This window comes from Setaria italica, chromosome IX (assembly GCF_000263155.2).
Source record: "Setaria italica strain Yugu1 chromosome IX, Setaria_italica_v2.0, whole genome shotgun sequence".
Lineage (NCBI taxonomy): Eukaryota > Viridiplantae > Streptophyta > Magnoliopsida > Poales > Poaceae > Setaria > Setaria italica.
In genome coordinates, this window is record NC_028458.1 from 2716118 (window position 1) to 2729404 (window position 13287).

Consider the following 13287-nt stretch of genomic DNA (forward strand, 5'->3'; position numbering starts at 1 on the left):
TATCTCACCGTGTTGAACGTTTTGGCCCTCAGAATACGTTGTCAACTTGTCATAATGGAATTGGACATGAAAGAATGGTAGCAGAGCATATAGGCAATCTTGAATCTCAAGTGTCAAGGCTGACGATGTGATATGTGTATGACCATCAGTATTGACGCTGAAGCCTGAATTCTTCTGTATGTTAATGGCTTAACGCTACTTGAACTTGGCCACCTGGGCGGCTGGGCCCCGTTCATGAGATGCGACCAGCAGCGAGCTGTGCAGCCAGAATTGGCTAGCTGCGAAAGCGACACGCGGGAATGGACGAGCAACCAAATCGCCGTTGGCCAGCGGGTTCCCAACGAATCCAGGCCAGGCCAGGACGTAACCCCCCCCCCCCCCCCCCCCCCCCCCCCCCTGTCCGTTGTCATGTGCAGGAGCTGCCCCAGACGACATGGCACGTTCTGTGGCACCAACCAAACCCCTTCCAGAAGCTCGATTCTGCTTTTTCAACAAGGAAAAAGGATTGTCAAAACCAGAGGTCATCGAAGCCAGCCACAGATTGTCAGGTAGGCGCTTACAGCGGGCAGAATAAACAGTAATGCAGCTGATGCTGACATTTTTCTAACGGAACTTACAAGGCACATTAACAGCACAAAAATAGGACGGCTGGCCCCAGTGATGTTGCTGTCAATTGGTTGCGAACAGATTCGCTATGGCATTTGCACATCCATACCGTGTTGCATGTTTGGTTGGCTTATATCCAGGGAACACAGCCGCCCAAGAGAGGCATATGACAGACTACTGCATCTTCCGGTAAATGATACTTCCTCCGTTCACAAATTATCCTCCGTTTCACAAATTATAGGTCGTTTTATCTTCCGGTAAATGATACTTCCTCCGTTTCACAAATTATATGTCGTTTTAGTGTTTGTAAGTTCATAAATATTTGTATGCATCTAAACATACACTATATTTAGGTGCATACAAACATCTACGAAGGGAGTACACAATAGAATTTCAAAAGTAAGTGGCAAATTCGATGTTACAGTATCATTCGTTCCATTGGTCTTCAAGTGGTGCACCTCACCTCATTTTTGTCCAAAGCAAAATCCAAAAGCGAAACCAGTGCTCAATTCAAATGCTGGTTGCAAAGAATGCTACAGCTCAAGACTACTTGTGCTTAAAAGGTAATTCTATACGGCAAATCAAGGTAGTCAGAAAAGGAGACTAATGGCCCAACACAGAACCATACAATTGTTCACCTCTACAGGAAACACAGAAAAGAAAAAAAGAAAAAGAAACAAGTGAGGAAGAAAGGGGAACAAAATGAATACAACGGGAACAGATTCCTCTCATAATACAGATTGCTGCTTGATGCTTGAACCCACCACTGCAGCACCCCCCACCAAGCCAAAAGCATCAACCAGTTAGAGATAAGTGAGAACACAATCGGGGTCCTTCCAGCTGTAGTAGGTATACACTTGAATCACGATGTGGCAGAGCTGCCCGCGACAGCCAAAGAGCCATGGGCAAAATAATAAGAATAGCACACGGGGGGATTCGAGCAAAAAATATCTGCAACCAGGAAACTTCACCTATCTATCAAACCTTTGCTGCAGATCCACATCACTTCCGCATCACAGGAAATAGTCAGGTGTCCTACGAGTTACATCTGGCTCTCCCCTTCTTGGGGCTGGCTCAAACTGCAGAAGAAACCACAAAGCACGTAAGAAGCCAGATAACAGAGTAAGAACAAAAACAAAATCAGCGTGCACATAGTCTAACAAGAGCTATCAGTGATCATGACAGAAAAGCAGGCATCTGTTGCAAAGAAAATGTACCTGGATGAAAGTGTGCTCCCTGCAATCATCCACTTCTAAGATAGACGCCATGTTCCCACAGCGGTAGCAATAATTAGGTGCGCTAAATATAGTCACGACCTTTTGCTCCTGTTCATGTAATAAAAGTATTGATCAAAAATATGAATGGCACAACAAAAAGAGTTTATTTCAGAAACAAACACTTACATGAGCCCAATTGAATCCCTCCATGACCAATTGGTGAGCTCTAGCAATAAGCCTTAAGTTATTGGTATGGTTGAACTGCTCCGATATATCCTGGAACAACACAGAATATGGCAGTGTCAATGCATAGTGATATGTGATAAGCGCCACTATAATTTGTGATACCAAATAATTTATGTACCTGTCCAAAGGTATATCCAGCACCACGTGGAGAAATACCCCAACCACATCGATCATCTGGATCAGACCACAGAAGATCGCACATTGGACCTTCATGAGGAACTTCTTGAACACGATCGAAGTTGCGGATGTTATCAAGGGTCTCGATAGATGGTGATAATCCACCATGCAAGCAGAATATTTCTGACTCGACCTATGAAACAGAAAAACAAATTGAATTCCAAACTCACCAGATACACATGTAGATCACCCTAAATAAACAAGCACTGCAATACTCACCAATGCCGTCAAGGGGAAGTAGTCAAATAGGTCCGTAAAGGTTTTCCAGACGTTTGCGTTTCCATACCTGCAATGAGCACAGGATGCATCTTACAATCTTAATATTTCACTGAAAAGGGGGTGATATGTCAATTCTGTTTGGATATAGGACAAGTGGAACAATAAGTTGCATAAGCTATCGCACAAAATAAACCATGGACAGTACGAATCACAGATTAGCTTTACACAGTAACTGAAAAACTGGAAATTTGTTTAATTTCCTTGCTTGATTCATCAATACTTTCCTTTTATACTAGCTGGGCCCAGCAGAGATATCATGAGGCGTGTTGTGCTAAATTTAAGCTTACAATTTTCAAGAATGCACTAGTTTTCAAGGACAGAAGGCGATGATTTTCCAGTAGACCAGATATTAGGCCATTTTGTTATTAAGCCATCTTTATTCTAAGCACTTGCCATAGAATCCTGCTTAGTGATATCAACAAAATACTTTACAGAGCATAATAGCCAAAAAATACATTAACCTAAGCAAAGATACTCACTTCCTTAAGCACTCATCATAGAATCCATAAACTTGAGTGATCTGCAAATCAGGAAATAAATTAACTAAAAACTTTAGTTTGTGGTTTGTACAAGCTTATAACGGAAAATGAAAGATACAGGAAGAAAAGCTCAGAATAATAATTTCTGCACCAAAAAATGTATACCTGTCGGCTTTCGTGGTTTCCTCTGAGAATGGTGATCCTCTGAGGATAGCGAACTTTTAAAGCCACCAAAAGCTGTTATTAAATGGGATAACATTAGTACTAAGAGCTAGTAAAGCTGCACAATTTAGAGGATTAAGCATGTACACCAAAAGGCATGATCGGAGTGCACACTACAAACCTATACTGGACAATGGACATGAACACTATGAGTAAATGAATATACTTATGTGCATAAAGACATGAATGTTTATATAGACTAATGTTAACTCTTACCGTAACAGTTTCAACAGAATAGTAGCCACGGTCAACATAATCTCCCATAAACAAGTAGTTTGTATCTGGACACTGATAAACAAAAGCAAGTGTCAAGATATTAAAATTTGCACTTGTTTCTTCACAGATCAAGAGGTGACAGAAGAATATATAAGAAAAAAGAAGAAGATACCTTTCCACCAATTCGGAAGAGTTCAGCAAGATCGTGAAATTGTCCATGAATATCACCACAAATTGTAACCGGACTCTTTACAGGCTACAAGCATAATGACAAAACCAAACACCAAATGTTAAATAAATAATACGACCAATTGAGAACTACATCTCTGAATCCGGTGTCTAAAAGGCATAGATCGTCCGAAAGAGTCCATTGCCTCTTCTGCGATTTAATGTTGGTTAAAGCTCTTCAATTCTGAAGGCATGATACATTCCAAAGAAATATGAGTATGGGTTGCCATGAAGAAACGGTACAGGCTACAGGCTACAACTCAAAGTGTCTAGTTCAGGACTCTTTTATTGAACTCTACCGCTATGTCCAATGTTTTTTATCCTTCCAAACTGAAGCTGTATTCATTGATCTAACGTTTCAGTTCCATACTACAAACTATTAAGAGCCTGGCACAGTCCCATGCTCCTTTTTTTCCTTATAAAATGCATAAGTTACATGGATTAAGAAATCTTTCTTCACATCTGACAGTAACAAATATCTAGACAGTTGGGTTGCAAAGATGTGTTGGAATAAATTTACAGATTTGATTAGCAAATACAGATTCAGCTAGTGCCAGGCGGCATGGCATAGAGTGTGAATTGGGAACTTGTGCAGTTTTTATCGCTGATCGAGTCAAGCATTACAACAGCTATGAAGAAAATTGAGGTGATCCCAAACATGATATCTCAATTGACCCTGAAAAGGAGTTGATGATCTCTTGCCCAATACAATCATCTTAGCATATAAAGATGTAAAACAGTGTACCTGAACATTGCTTTCCTCCATCAGAATCTCCTTCGCCTTGTCACACAGCGCTCTGACCTGTACGGTAAATTGCTCTGGATCAGGCTCACCCTTCACAGCACAACAAATCAATAGTGGCTACAAATTCGGCACAAGTCCTTGCAAATGTATCCGATAATCACAAGATGCAATGTTTACATCTTGGAGCAGTTCTGAGCCCCCTAACACCCCCATGTAACATAAATCGGGATAGTAAAGTTATGTTATTATCAGAGATCTTCGGAAAATGAGCAGCCATAATTGTTTCAGTTCAAGCAGACAAATTAATGCGGAGTTGGAAAAACCAGAGGGGGGCAAAAAAAACTTTTTTTTTTGCGTTTCCTCAGCGTCAAAAGGTGGCGCCCTGGTCAGCTGACAACCACATCCCCAGCTCGTAACCGCCCAGCACCCGCCCGAGCAAAATCAAACGCCCCCGCCAACCATTTCCGCGCAAACCAGCACCGGGACGCGTCCCAAGCCCCGATCTCCTCCGTGACCCGTCCCCCCGCCCCGCAATTCCGCTAGATCTGGCGAAAACACGCCTCAAAACCGAGAAGAGACGGGCGGAGAGGGCGTTACCTCGGGCTCGGGGAGCGGCTTGCACTGCATGAGCCGCTCGATCTGGTCGTCGAGGCCGCCATGGGGGCTGCTCATCTTCGCCGCGGGAAGGAACCCTAGATCTGGGCGCGCGGGCGCGCGTGAGAGAGACAGGAGGGGGGAGAGAACGAGAGGTGGGGAGGAGGGAGGGGGGCAAAAGGTCTGGAAAGTTGCAAGGGACGGTGGTTATATTATTGCGAGTTTGGAGGCTACCTCTCAGGAGGGGAGCCAACGGACGGCCGGGCGGACCGCTCGGCGTGGTGCTGAATTGGTCGTCGACTCGTCGTGGAGGATGGGTTTGTCCCGTACATATAGCATGCCACGTCAACAAAGTCTGGACCCTGAAGCCTCCTCCGAGTCCTAGCGGACACTGCAGAGAAGATTTATCACATCTTCTCTACTCAAAATTGCTTCCACGCTCTGCCTCCCCTCTCCCAGCAAGTCTTCCGTCGCCCCGTTCCACTCCTCATCCGCGTGACTGACCATCAGATAATCCCTTGACCTGTCGGATGATCCGTCCGATAAATTTTTTTTTCTTTTCTTGATGCTATCTCCGAATTCTTATTTGGATATCATAAAATAATTACAGGTTTATCATGACTTGGAACACTTGATTTGGATGTTTGAATTTATTGTGATTTGGAATCCATCCATACAACAATCCATGTTTAACGTACCATTAGTTCCAATAATTACGGTGTACTTCAATCATAAAAATCACAATTAATTGTTTTCTTACACTATTATATTCTCAAACAAACTTCTTTTTCTTTTAGATCTTTAATGATGCTGTGTATTTGTGTTACAGTATCAAGAACATTGGCCACCATAGATTACACAAGTAGTAATGCATTGAGTCGTGAGTAGAGGATGAGCTTGGTTGGTGCACCAATTTAGCCTTTTTTTCCAAAACTGGTGTTTGTCGAGCTGTAAAAAAAATTGTAGCTACGAACCCTTTGTTCAAAAAGAACCTAAATCCCTCCTTCCTAATTTCTTATTAGGATTGTTCCGAAGATGTGCGTACAACACCAAACAATGCAGAAGCATGCATGCTTGCAGGCAAGATCTGCTGAAAGGATAGCCCTGCTGCCACCGCTCCATACCCACAAACTCTTGCCTCCCTACACTCCAAAACATGGGTCCGCACACGGCGTTGGCTGCCGCCGCACCATGGATCTGCCGCTCCCGCGCACCGGGCTCTTTCCGCTCCACGCCTCCCAGCCACCACCGCGCGCGCCATCAGGATCCAAGAGGGTAAACGGCACCATTAATTTGTGCCACCACGACGGTGGTGTTGTGGGATGCGGCCGTCGGTGTCCGCTGTAGCAGGATAGCAGCCAAGACATCCCCGGCCAAGGAAGCAACGCCGTCATGCATTGTCGTCGTAATGGAAGGAGAGCGCGTTCGACTGGCTGGACTAGTGATGCCCAATCGCCCCCATCGGCGACCTTGACCCTCACGTGTCGCGCGGCACGATGGTGCTCGGCCTCAGCGCCAGCGAGTGCCGCGATGCCTGTTGGAGGGACGCATCGACGACAAGGGCTGGCTCCAGTGCGTGTGGCACAGCTAGCTGGGTGCTTCGACGGCGTCGACGCATGCAAGTTCATCCCCCAGGCGCCCGTCGTCGTCGGCCCCCGGTTCATAGGAACAGCAAGGCGTGCCCATGCGTGGTACGGAACAAGGTAATAAGTCGCTCGTACATGCCGGAGGTCAGCTACTAGGCCATGTATACATGTACTAGCAAATATGCGCGTGCGTTGCTACGAGAAATCATTGAATGTTATTGAATAACCTACGATACATTGAAATGGTTGTGGACCATCCTTTAAGTTAGATTTTAAGTAATAATATAATGGCCTGCATTGCTATGGAAATCCATGTATGTGCAGTGCAATATGCTGTGGTCAGTTTCTATGGACGATTTGGGCAAATGCACATGTTTCTAAGTTCTGCGTAGCATTCTCTTTTTTTCTAATATCTTGAAGCATGTTTATTCTTACATACTCCATCCGGGTTCTTTCTTCACATCATTGACAGATTTTCTTGTTTCCATCAACCCTTCCAATCTTCTGAATTTGCTCTAATGTTTGAAAGAGTAGCAAAATAACCTCAACCAAAATTTTCTTCAGGATTTTATTTTTCTGCACAATGTCCAAGTACAACATCATGGTGAACTCTGCTCCCTGAAAGCGGCAAGCATGCAGTGTGCTCCACACCATGTAGTCACGCTTTACATGCATATACTCTTAATAAAACTCTTTGCCTCTGAAACAATGAGATTGCCTCCTCACAATAACCATTTGTAGCGTATCCAGATATCATTGATGAATACATGACCTGATCTATGCATGGAGTTGCATAAAAAATTCTTCGAGCTATCTGTACATACAGACGTTTGGAATACATGGTAACAACTAACAACCCAATGGTTAATGAACATGGCCATGCATGTGTTGCAAAACCAGCAACCATTGATGTCCGTGACGCTTCATGCCGTTTACCCATCTCTTTGAAAACGCTGTAGCTATCCTTCTGATCATTACGTCCGGGGCACATAGTGGAGAGTGCTCAAGAACAAACCATCGAATGCAGCTGTCTGCTACCAAGCTTATTAGTTGAATAAACAGAACTCAAAATAGAAGTATAGCGTTTGTAATCCCGGTCTTAGGACCTGAATAACACCCTCATTAGCAAATCAAATTTTTTTATACTATTAACAAATCAATTGATCTTTGCAGGCTATGGTTGCTAACACCAGGCACCTGGCTAGCCTTCCGCATCGTGGACATCTGAGCGCGGCGCTGCAGAGACGTACGCGTCTTGCAAGGGCACGTCCTTTCAGAGTGGTGCGGTGGAGCTGTCTGCCAAGGCGAGCGGCACAGATGGCGAGCGTGTTCCCGTAGGGAATCGACACACAGCCCGGAGATTTGCTCATGGCACGCGCGATGGGGAGGTGCCAGAGCAGTTCGAGGCAGAGCATCGCGTCATTCCATCGAGCAGGTAGTAGGCGCTCAAGGCCGTTGGAGGAGGATGAACCGAAGTGAGCCACCACGCCGGCTCCTCACGGTCACGGCCCGAACCAGCCATTGCTCTCAGCCCCCGAACCGAACCGGTACGTCTTCACAGTCCCGGCATGACCGAGTGGTTGGGCAGGGACGGACTACCCCACACCACACATGTTAGACTCGGAGGTGCAGATTGATCGGGCGGCGGAGATACTCGAGCGGCACGGCACCAGATCCTGGAGCACCTTTTAGTCGCCGGCGTTGAGGTCACGTCGCTCGAGAACCTCACGCAGTCACGCGGCTCACGCTATGGACGACGGCCTCGAACCACCACCTCGTCACCATGGGGCATGTGTCTTGGCTGCAGGCCGTCGTTCTCAGCAACAATCGCATACAAGACGTTGACGACCTTGTGCTGCACGCCAACCTCCGCCTTGTCTTGCTTGACCACGTTGACGATTTGGCGCCGCTCGCTCGACCGGTGTACGCCTGGGAACGACAACGGCGTACGGCCTGGTCTTTGGAGGCGAAGCGGATTAGCCGATTAGGAGAAAGGGGGCGTGGTGTGCTTTACACGGGAATCGTGACGTAGGCGACGGACGACAGAAACAGCTTCATACGGGAATCGTGACGTAGGCGACGGACGACAGAAACAATCAAAGGAGACAAATCATATCGAAGGATTACTCTCTCCGTTTTAAAATTATAGGTCGTTTTAGTTTTTTTAAATTTATAGATATTATTATGCATCTATATATAGACTATATCTTAGATGCATAGTAAAAATTATGCACATAGAAAATACCAAAACGACTTACAATTTAGAATGGAGGGAGTATTAGATACAAAAGAGATACGGATTAATTTTATTAGTATTACTCTCATGCATACAACAAAGCTATATCTTTCCCACGTAATGCCGAGGGCAAAGACAAAGCTCTTCTAGATGCGGCATCAGGTGACAACGAGGCGAGGCAAGCGGATCGGTGTTCCGGGCGTCTATCTCCGATCCGCGTGGCTCCGTGCCAGGATCCGGCATCAGGTGACAACGAGGCAAGGCAAGCGGGCTCGGGCCAGCGTCTCTTCTTGCCCGATCCAGTTCGCCCGCTCCCCGCGGCAGCCGCAGCAGCTCTCCACCATCATCTGATGCGAGTATGCGACCGCCTCGACCCGCCGCCGCCGGCCCCCGATTGCCCAGGGAACCCAACCCAGGCCACGGCTCACCTGCGACGGTGTCCTCGAGCAAGCGCCATCGGTAGGGCAGGGGCAGCTGGGCAGGCCATCAGAAGCCCCTCACAATACCTTGCAGAACAGAGGGATGTCACAGTAGGGAGAAGCAATGATTAACGTGTCAATATAACTGCAGGCAGCGTTGATGATCTGAATCGAGTTTCCTGAAAAGACCTTAAGAATGTTCTTACATTACTTTGTTGCCATGGTCCTAAGCTTCAGGAGTCCTGGTTGCTCTTCAGGTGAGCTATCTTTCTGTGCCATTTTGTCTTGAAGGTTCCCTGGTGTGATGGTGTCTTCAGGAAGGAGCACTTAGAAGATCATCGCATGGCCGGTTGTTCTTGATAGATAAACAATCTGTTGCAGTAGAGATCATGGCATTAATTTGTTGGAAATCCATCTCTAAAACGTTTTGGCTGTAGACACTCATGCGTGAGTGTTGAGGCCGGTTTCCTATATCTAAAAAAAATCTCTAAAACGTTTGCTTCTGAGTGACGGGGAGATTTGCCAAAAATACTCTTGTATACAAAGACATTGCTATATTGTTGCATAAACAAATTCTGTACATGATTACATGCTCCACTACTTGCTGATAATCATTGTTACATTTACAACTGAACACTTTAACTTCTACAAATCTCGTGGCAAACGGCAAAGCTTTTGCCGCACTCCTAATCAAGGTATCAATATCATTACAAGTTGCACTTAAAGATACCATTACAATGCTGATAACCACAACATTCAGCTTCCACGGTGAGCTCATTGTTAGATCCTAGTTCATCCTCATCTTCAAGACGACATCCCGCCTACTGGCATTGCCATCCTTGGCTCCTTGCGACTCTACCGGCAGGCCTTCTCTTATAACTGCAGAAGCTGCAGGCTCCTGCATTTCTTCTTGCAGTATTCATTCGAAACACTTTATCTCGTACATGGCCCAAAACAGCAGAAAATTTGACCACTGGAAATCAATAATTCCAGTGACTTGCAGTACTTCAGAGGCTGCAAATAAATAAAAGATTAATACATGAGAAACTGTTCTGATGATCAGCCAATCATCTAAAAGGTGGATTATCCCGATAAGTATTGGGAAAAAGAAAAGGTAAAGTAAGACTGTTGGAGTACTATTTTCTTATCAACTCTTCTAGTTGGATTGGGGAAAGGGAAACTGTTGTAGATGCTCTAACAAACGCAATAAGCATCATATACTACACAGGCCGCGGTTTGAACTTCGAAGGGCCTCCATCCAGAGTATCCCATGGTAGGACATCTTTTTGGCACGGCTTATATTATATAATTCATAAAAGTCAAATTTCTGTCCATGGTAGGATAGAAAGATAATAGAGGTTATTACGATAGAACCATCAACCAACAACCATGAGAGGCACGGATCGAGGTCCAATGACAAATCTAATACAACCGTTTTTATCAATTGATGATGGGCATGGGTATGTATTGTGTAAGTTCAGAGAGAGTCGCGATGGAGACGCACTACGATTGTGGGAGGAGCCATGGGTGTTCCAATGTACACATGCCCAAAGACATTCTACGATACACGCGTTGCAGCTGTTGTCATCCTTGTAGCATCCAAGACATCTCACAAGCTCGTCCATGTACCGATCCTGGCGTCGCTGATCGCCGAAAACTTCCATCTTCTCCGCATCGCTCGCAAACACCTTTCCTTCTTCCTCCACCATCACCCTCCGCACCGCCGCCGCGACGGCATCCCGACCGAACGAGCCGTCGCTCTCGTCCCTCGCCACCTCCACGCCGACGCCCCGCTCCGCCATGGTCCGCGCGATGAGGCCCTGGTCGACGATGAACGACAGCATCACCAGCGGGTGCCCGAGGAGGCGAGGACCAGGCTCTCGATGGTGGAGCCCCACCCGCAGTGCGTCAGGAACGCGCCCACCGCGCCGTGCGCGAGCACGGCGACCTGCGGCACCCACCCCGACCACACCAGGGCGCGTCCGGTACGGTCCAAGAGACCAAGAATAAAGCATGACGGCCCATTCGATTTGCAACATTTTTCGAAAACACGGTCCAAGAATCAAGCAGGACGGCCCATTCGAACAAATGAAACATGAAGCCATTTGTTCGATTCAAAATGGCCCTGGTAGAATTGTTACCCTCACTCATCGTGTACAATTGTGTGATTGTTCCACGTGACAATAAGACGAAGAGATTTTGTAACCCTCATTCTGTAATTATGCTTTTAACTGGTTGAGCAATGTTGTTGACCTATGTGTTATCAAAGAAAGAAAGAAAATCATGCGAGCTTGAAGCATGCTAGCTTCATGATAGTATGATACCTTTCACACGTTTCAGGCAAGCAAGCCTGGGGAACTTCAGAGCACTTTTTAAGCGAGTTTCAGAACCGGATGCAGATTTGCAACATGTTTCAAGCACTGTCCAAGATCAGGCATGTGGCCTTATAAAAAAGAAAAGAAAAGATCAGGCATGTGGCACGGCACGTGCGCTGCAGCGCTGCCTTGGTGGAATGCACACGAAGGCCCATTCGATTTGCACTGCTGGATGGACGCGCGCGCGCGCGATGCGGGCGCAATTTCAGAAGGGAGCGCATCAATGGCTGCTGGGCCGCTTGGCGACCACGGAGGGAGTTTCTTCCAGCAGCCCATAGCGGCTTCCGTGGTGCGGGCCTGATACGGGGGCGTCGAGCTCTGCAGAGACGACGCAGACTCCTCTTATAAAAAAAGAAAAAGAAGAAGAAGAAAAACAGAGAGACAGAGACACACACACAGACGACGACGAGCAGACAGCAGAGTAGCCTGGCAACGTGACGCGTGGCCCGTCGCTTGGTCAGCTCCTCAGACGAGATGGTCTCCGGTTGTTCTAAACAATTAGTTTTGTAATTATTCTTATTTAATATTTTTATTAGTATCCAAACATTCGATAAATATCTAATATGGTAGAGACTAAATTTTAGTTCGTGGAACTAAACACCCCCGAATTATCTTTAGAAAGAGGTTAAGTTTCAATATACACATTCCCCCCGCACTTCAGCCAGGGAGTAGTCACTGTGAACCTGTATCTTTTAGCAGTCTAACAACGCGCACGGTCGACGCTACGCTTCTACGGCGACGTGTAAGCCGCCCCGTCACGTCTCCTGAGTTCGCGTCCATCGCCATGCAGCTTTCAGAGGGAGACGTAGCTGCACAGGCTTGCAGCCCAAGCAGCAGCTACAGCTGAAAAATAGTGGATTTCCGCAGCTACAAATAAAAAAACTTGCAGCCGCAGCTAGCCCTCCAATCGGATCCCCTCCCGCGCGTCACGATCACAATTCACACCCCACTCCCTGGCCACCTGGCGGGGCCTCACCCCACGAGGGCGTGATCAACCGCCGGTCGAAATAGCGGTATGCCCGTTTAATTTTTCTTCCTAACCTTTCATCCAACCATATACGTCTAGATCTGCAATTTTTGAGTCGCATATTTATTTTTGCAAAATTGGAAAAAAAAATATAAAAAAGTTGGGGAGAGGAGAGAGACGACAATTTCAGAAGGGAACCCATCAATGGCTGCTGGGCTGCTGGGCGACCACGGAGGGAGTTTCTTGCAGAAGCCCATAGCGGCTTCCGTGGTGCGGGCCCGATACGAGTCCCTTTCGGTCTGGGCCTCTAGGGGCGTCGCGCTCTGCAGAGAGAGACGCAGACTCGTCTTTTTTTAAAAACAAAAACAAAAAAAACTGAGAGACACACACAGAGACGACGACGAGCAGAGGTGACGTGGCCCTCGCTGATAGGATGGCCCTTTGTCGCGTTGGTCAGCTCAGTTGAATGGTCTCAGGTTCGTAAGGCTTCATTTAATTGCCGTTGCTTATTTTTAACACATAAATATTTAAATACTAATTAGGAGTATTAAATATAAACTATTTATAAAACACATTACATAGATGGAGGCTAAACGGCAAGAAATCTATTAAGTATAATTAGTCTATGATTTGACAATGTGCTGATGATGGATTAATTAGGCTTAATAGATTTATCTCGCCGTCTAGCCTCTATC

At 46.3% G+C, this 13287-nt stretch overlaps 1 protein-coding gene across 1 annotated transcript; it reads right to left on the reverse strand.

Annotated features, from left to right (window-relative positions):
• Positions 1–1006: 1006 nt before the first annotated feature.
• Positions 1007–5233, reverse strand: LOC101778772 (serine/threonine-protein phosphatase PP2A-2 catalytic subunit). The gene is made up of 11 exons (XM_004981312.3): positions 5013–5233; positions 4416–4472; positions 3615–3698; positions 3443–3514; positions 3170–3241; positions 3005–3045; positions 2466–2532; positions 2188–2379; positions 2010–2099; positions 1824–1931; positions 1007–1685 (listed from the first exon to the last, which is right to left on the reverse strand). Exons 1-11 carry the CDS (start codon positions 5085–5087, stop codon positions 1620–1622), a joined length of 924 nt encoding a protein of 307 aa, XP_004981369.1. The 5' UTR covers positions 5088–5233; the 3' UTR covers positions 1007–1619.
• Between the last annotated feature and the right edge of the window lie 8054 nt (positions 5234–13287).

Bases quoted from the DNA above. Each gene is read 5' to 3' on its own strand.
- LOC101778772 (XM_004981312.3), bottom strand. From the start codon at position 5,087: ATGAGCAGCCCCCATGGCGGCCTCGACGACCAGATCGAGCGGCTCATG. The intron at 3,046-3,169 runs GTATACATTTTT...CCTGATTTGCAG, and splicing joins GAAACCACGAAAGCCGACAG to ATCACTCAAGTTTATGGATT. The intron at 2,100-2,187 runs GTACATAAATTA...GTGTTGTTCCAG, and splicing joins CTGGATATACCTTTGGACAG to GATATATCGGAGCAGTTCAA.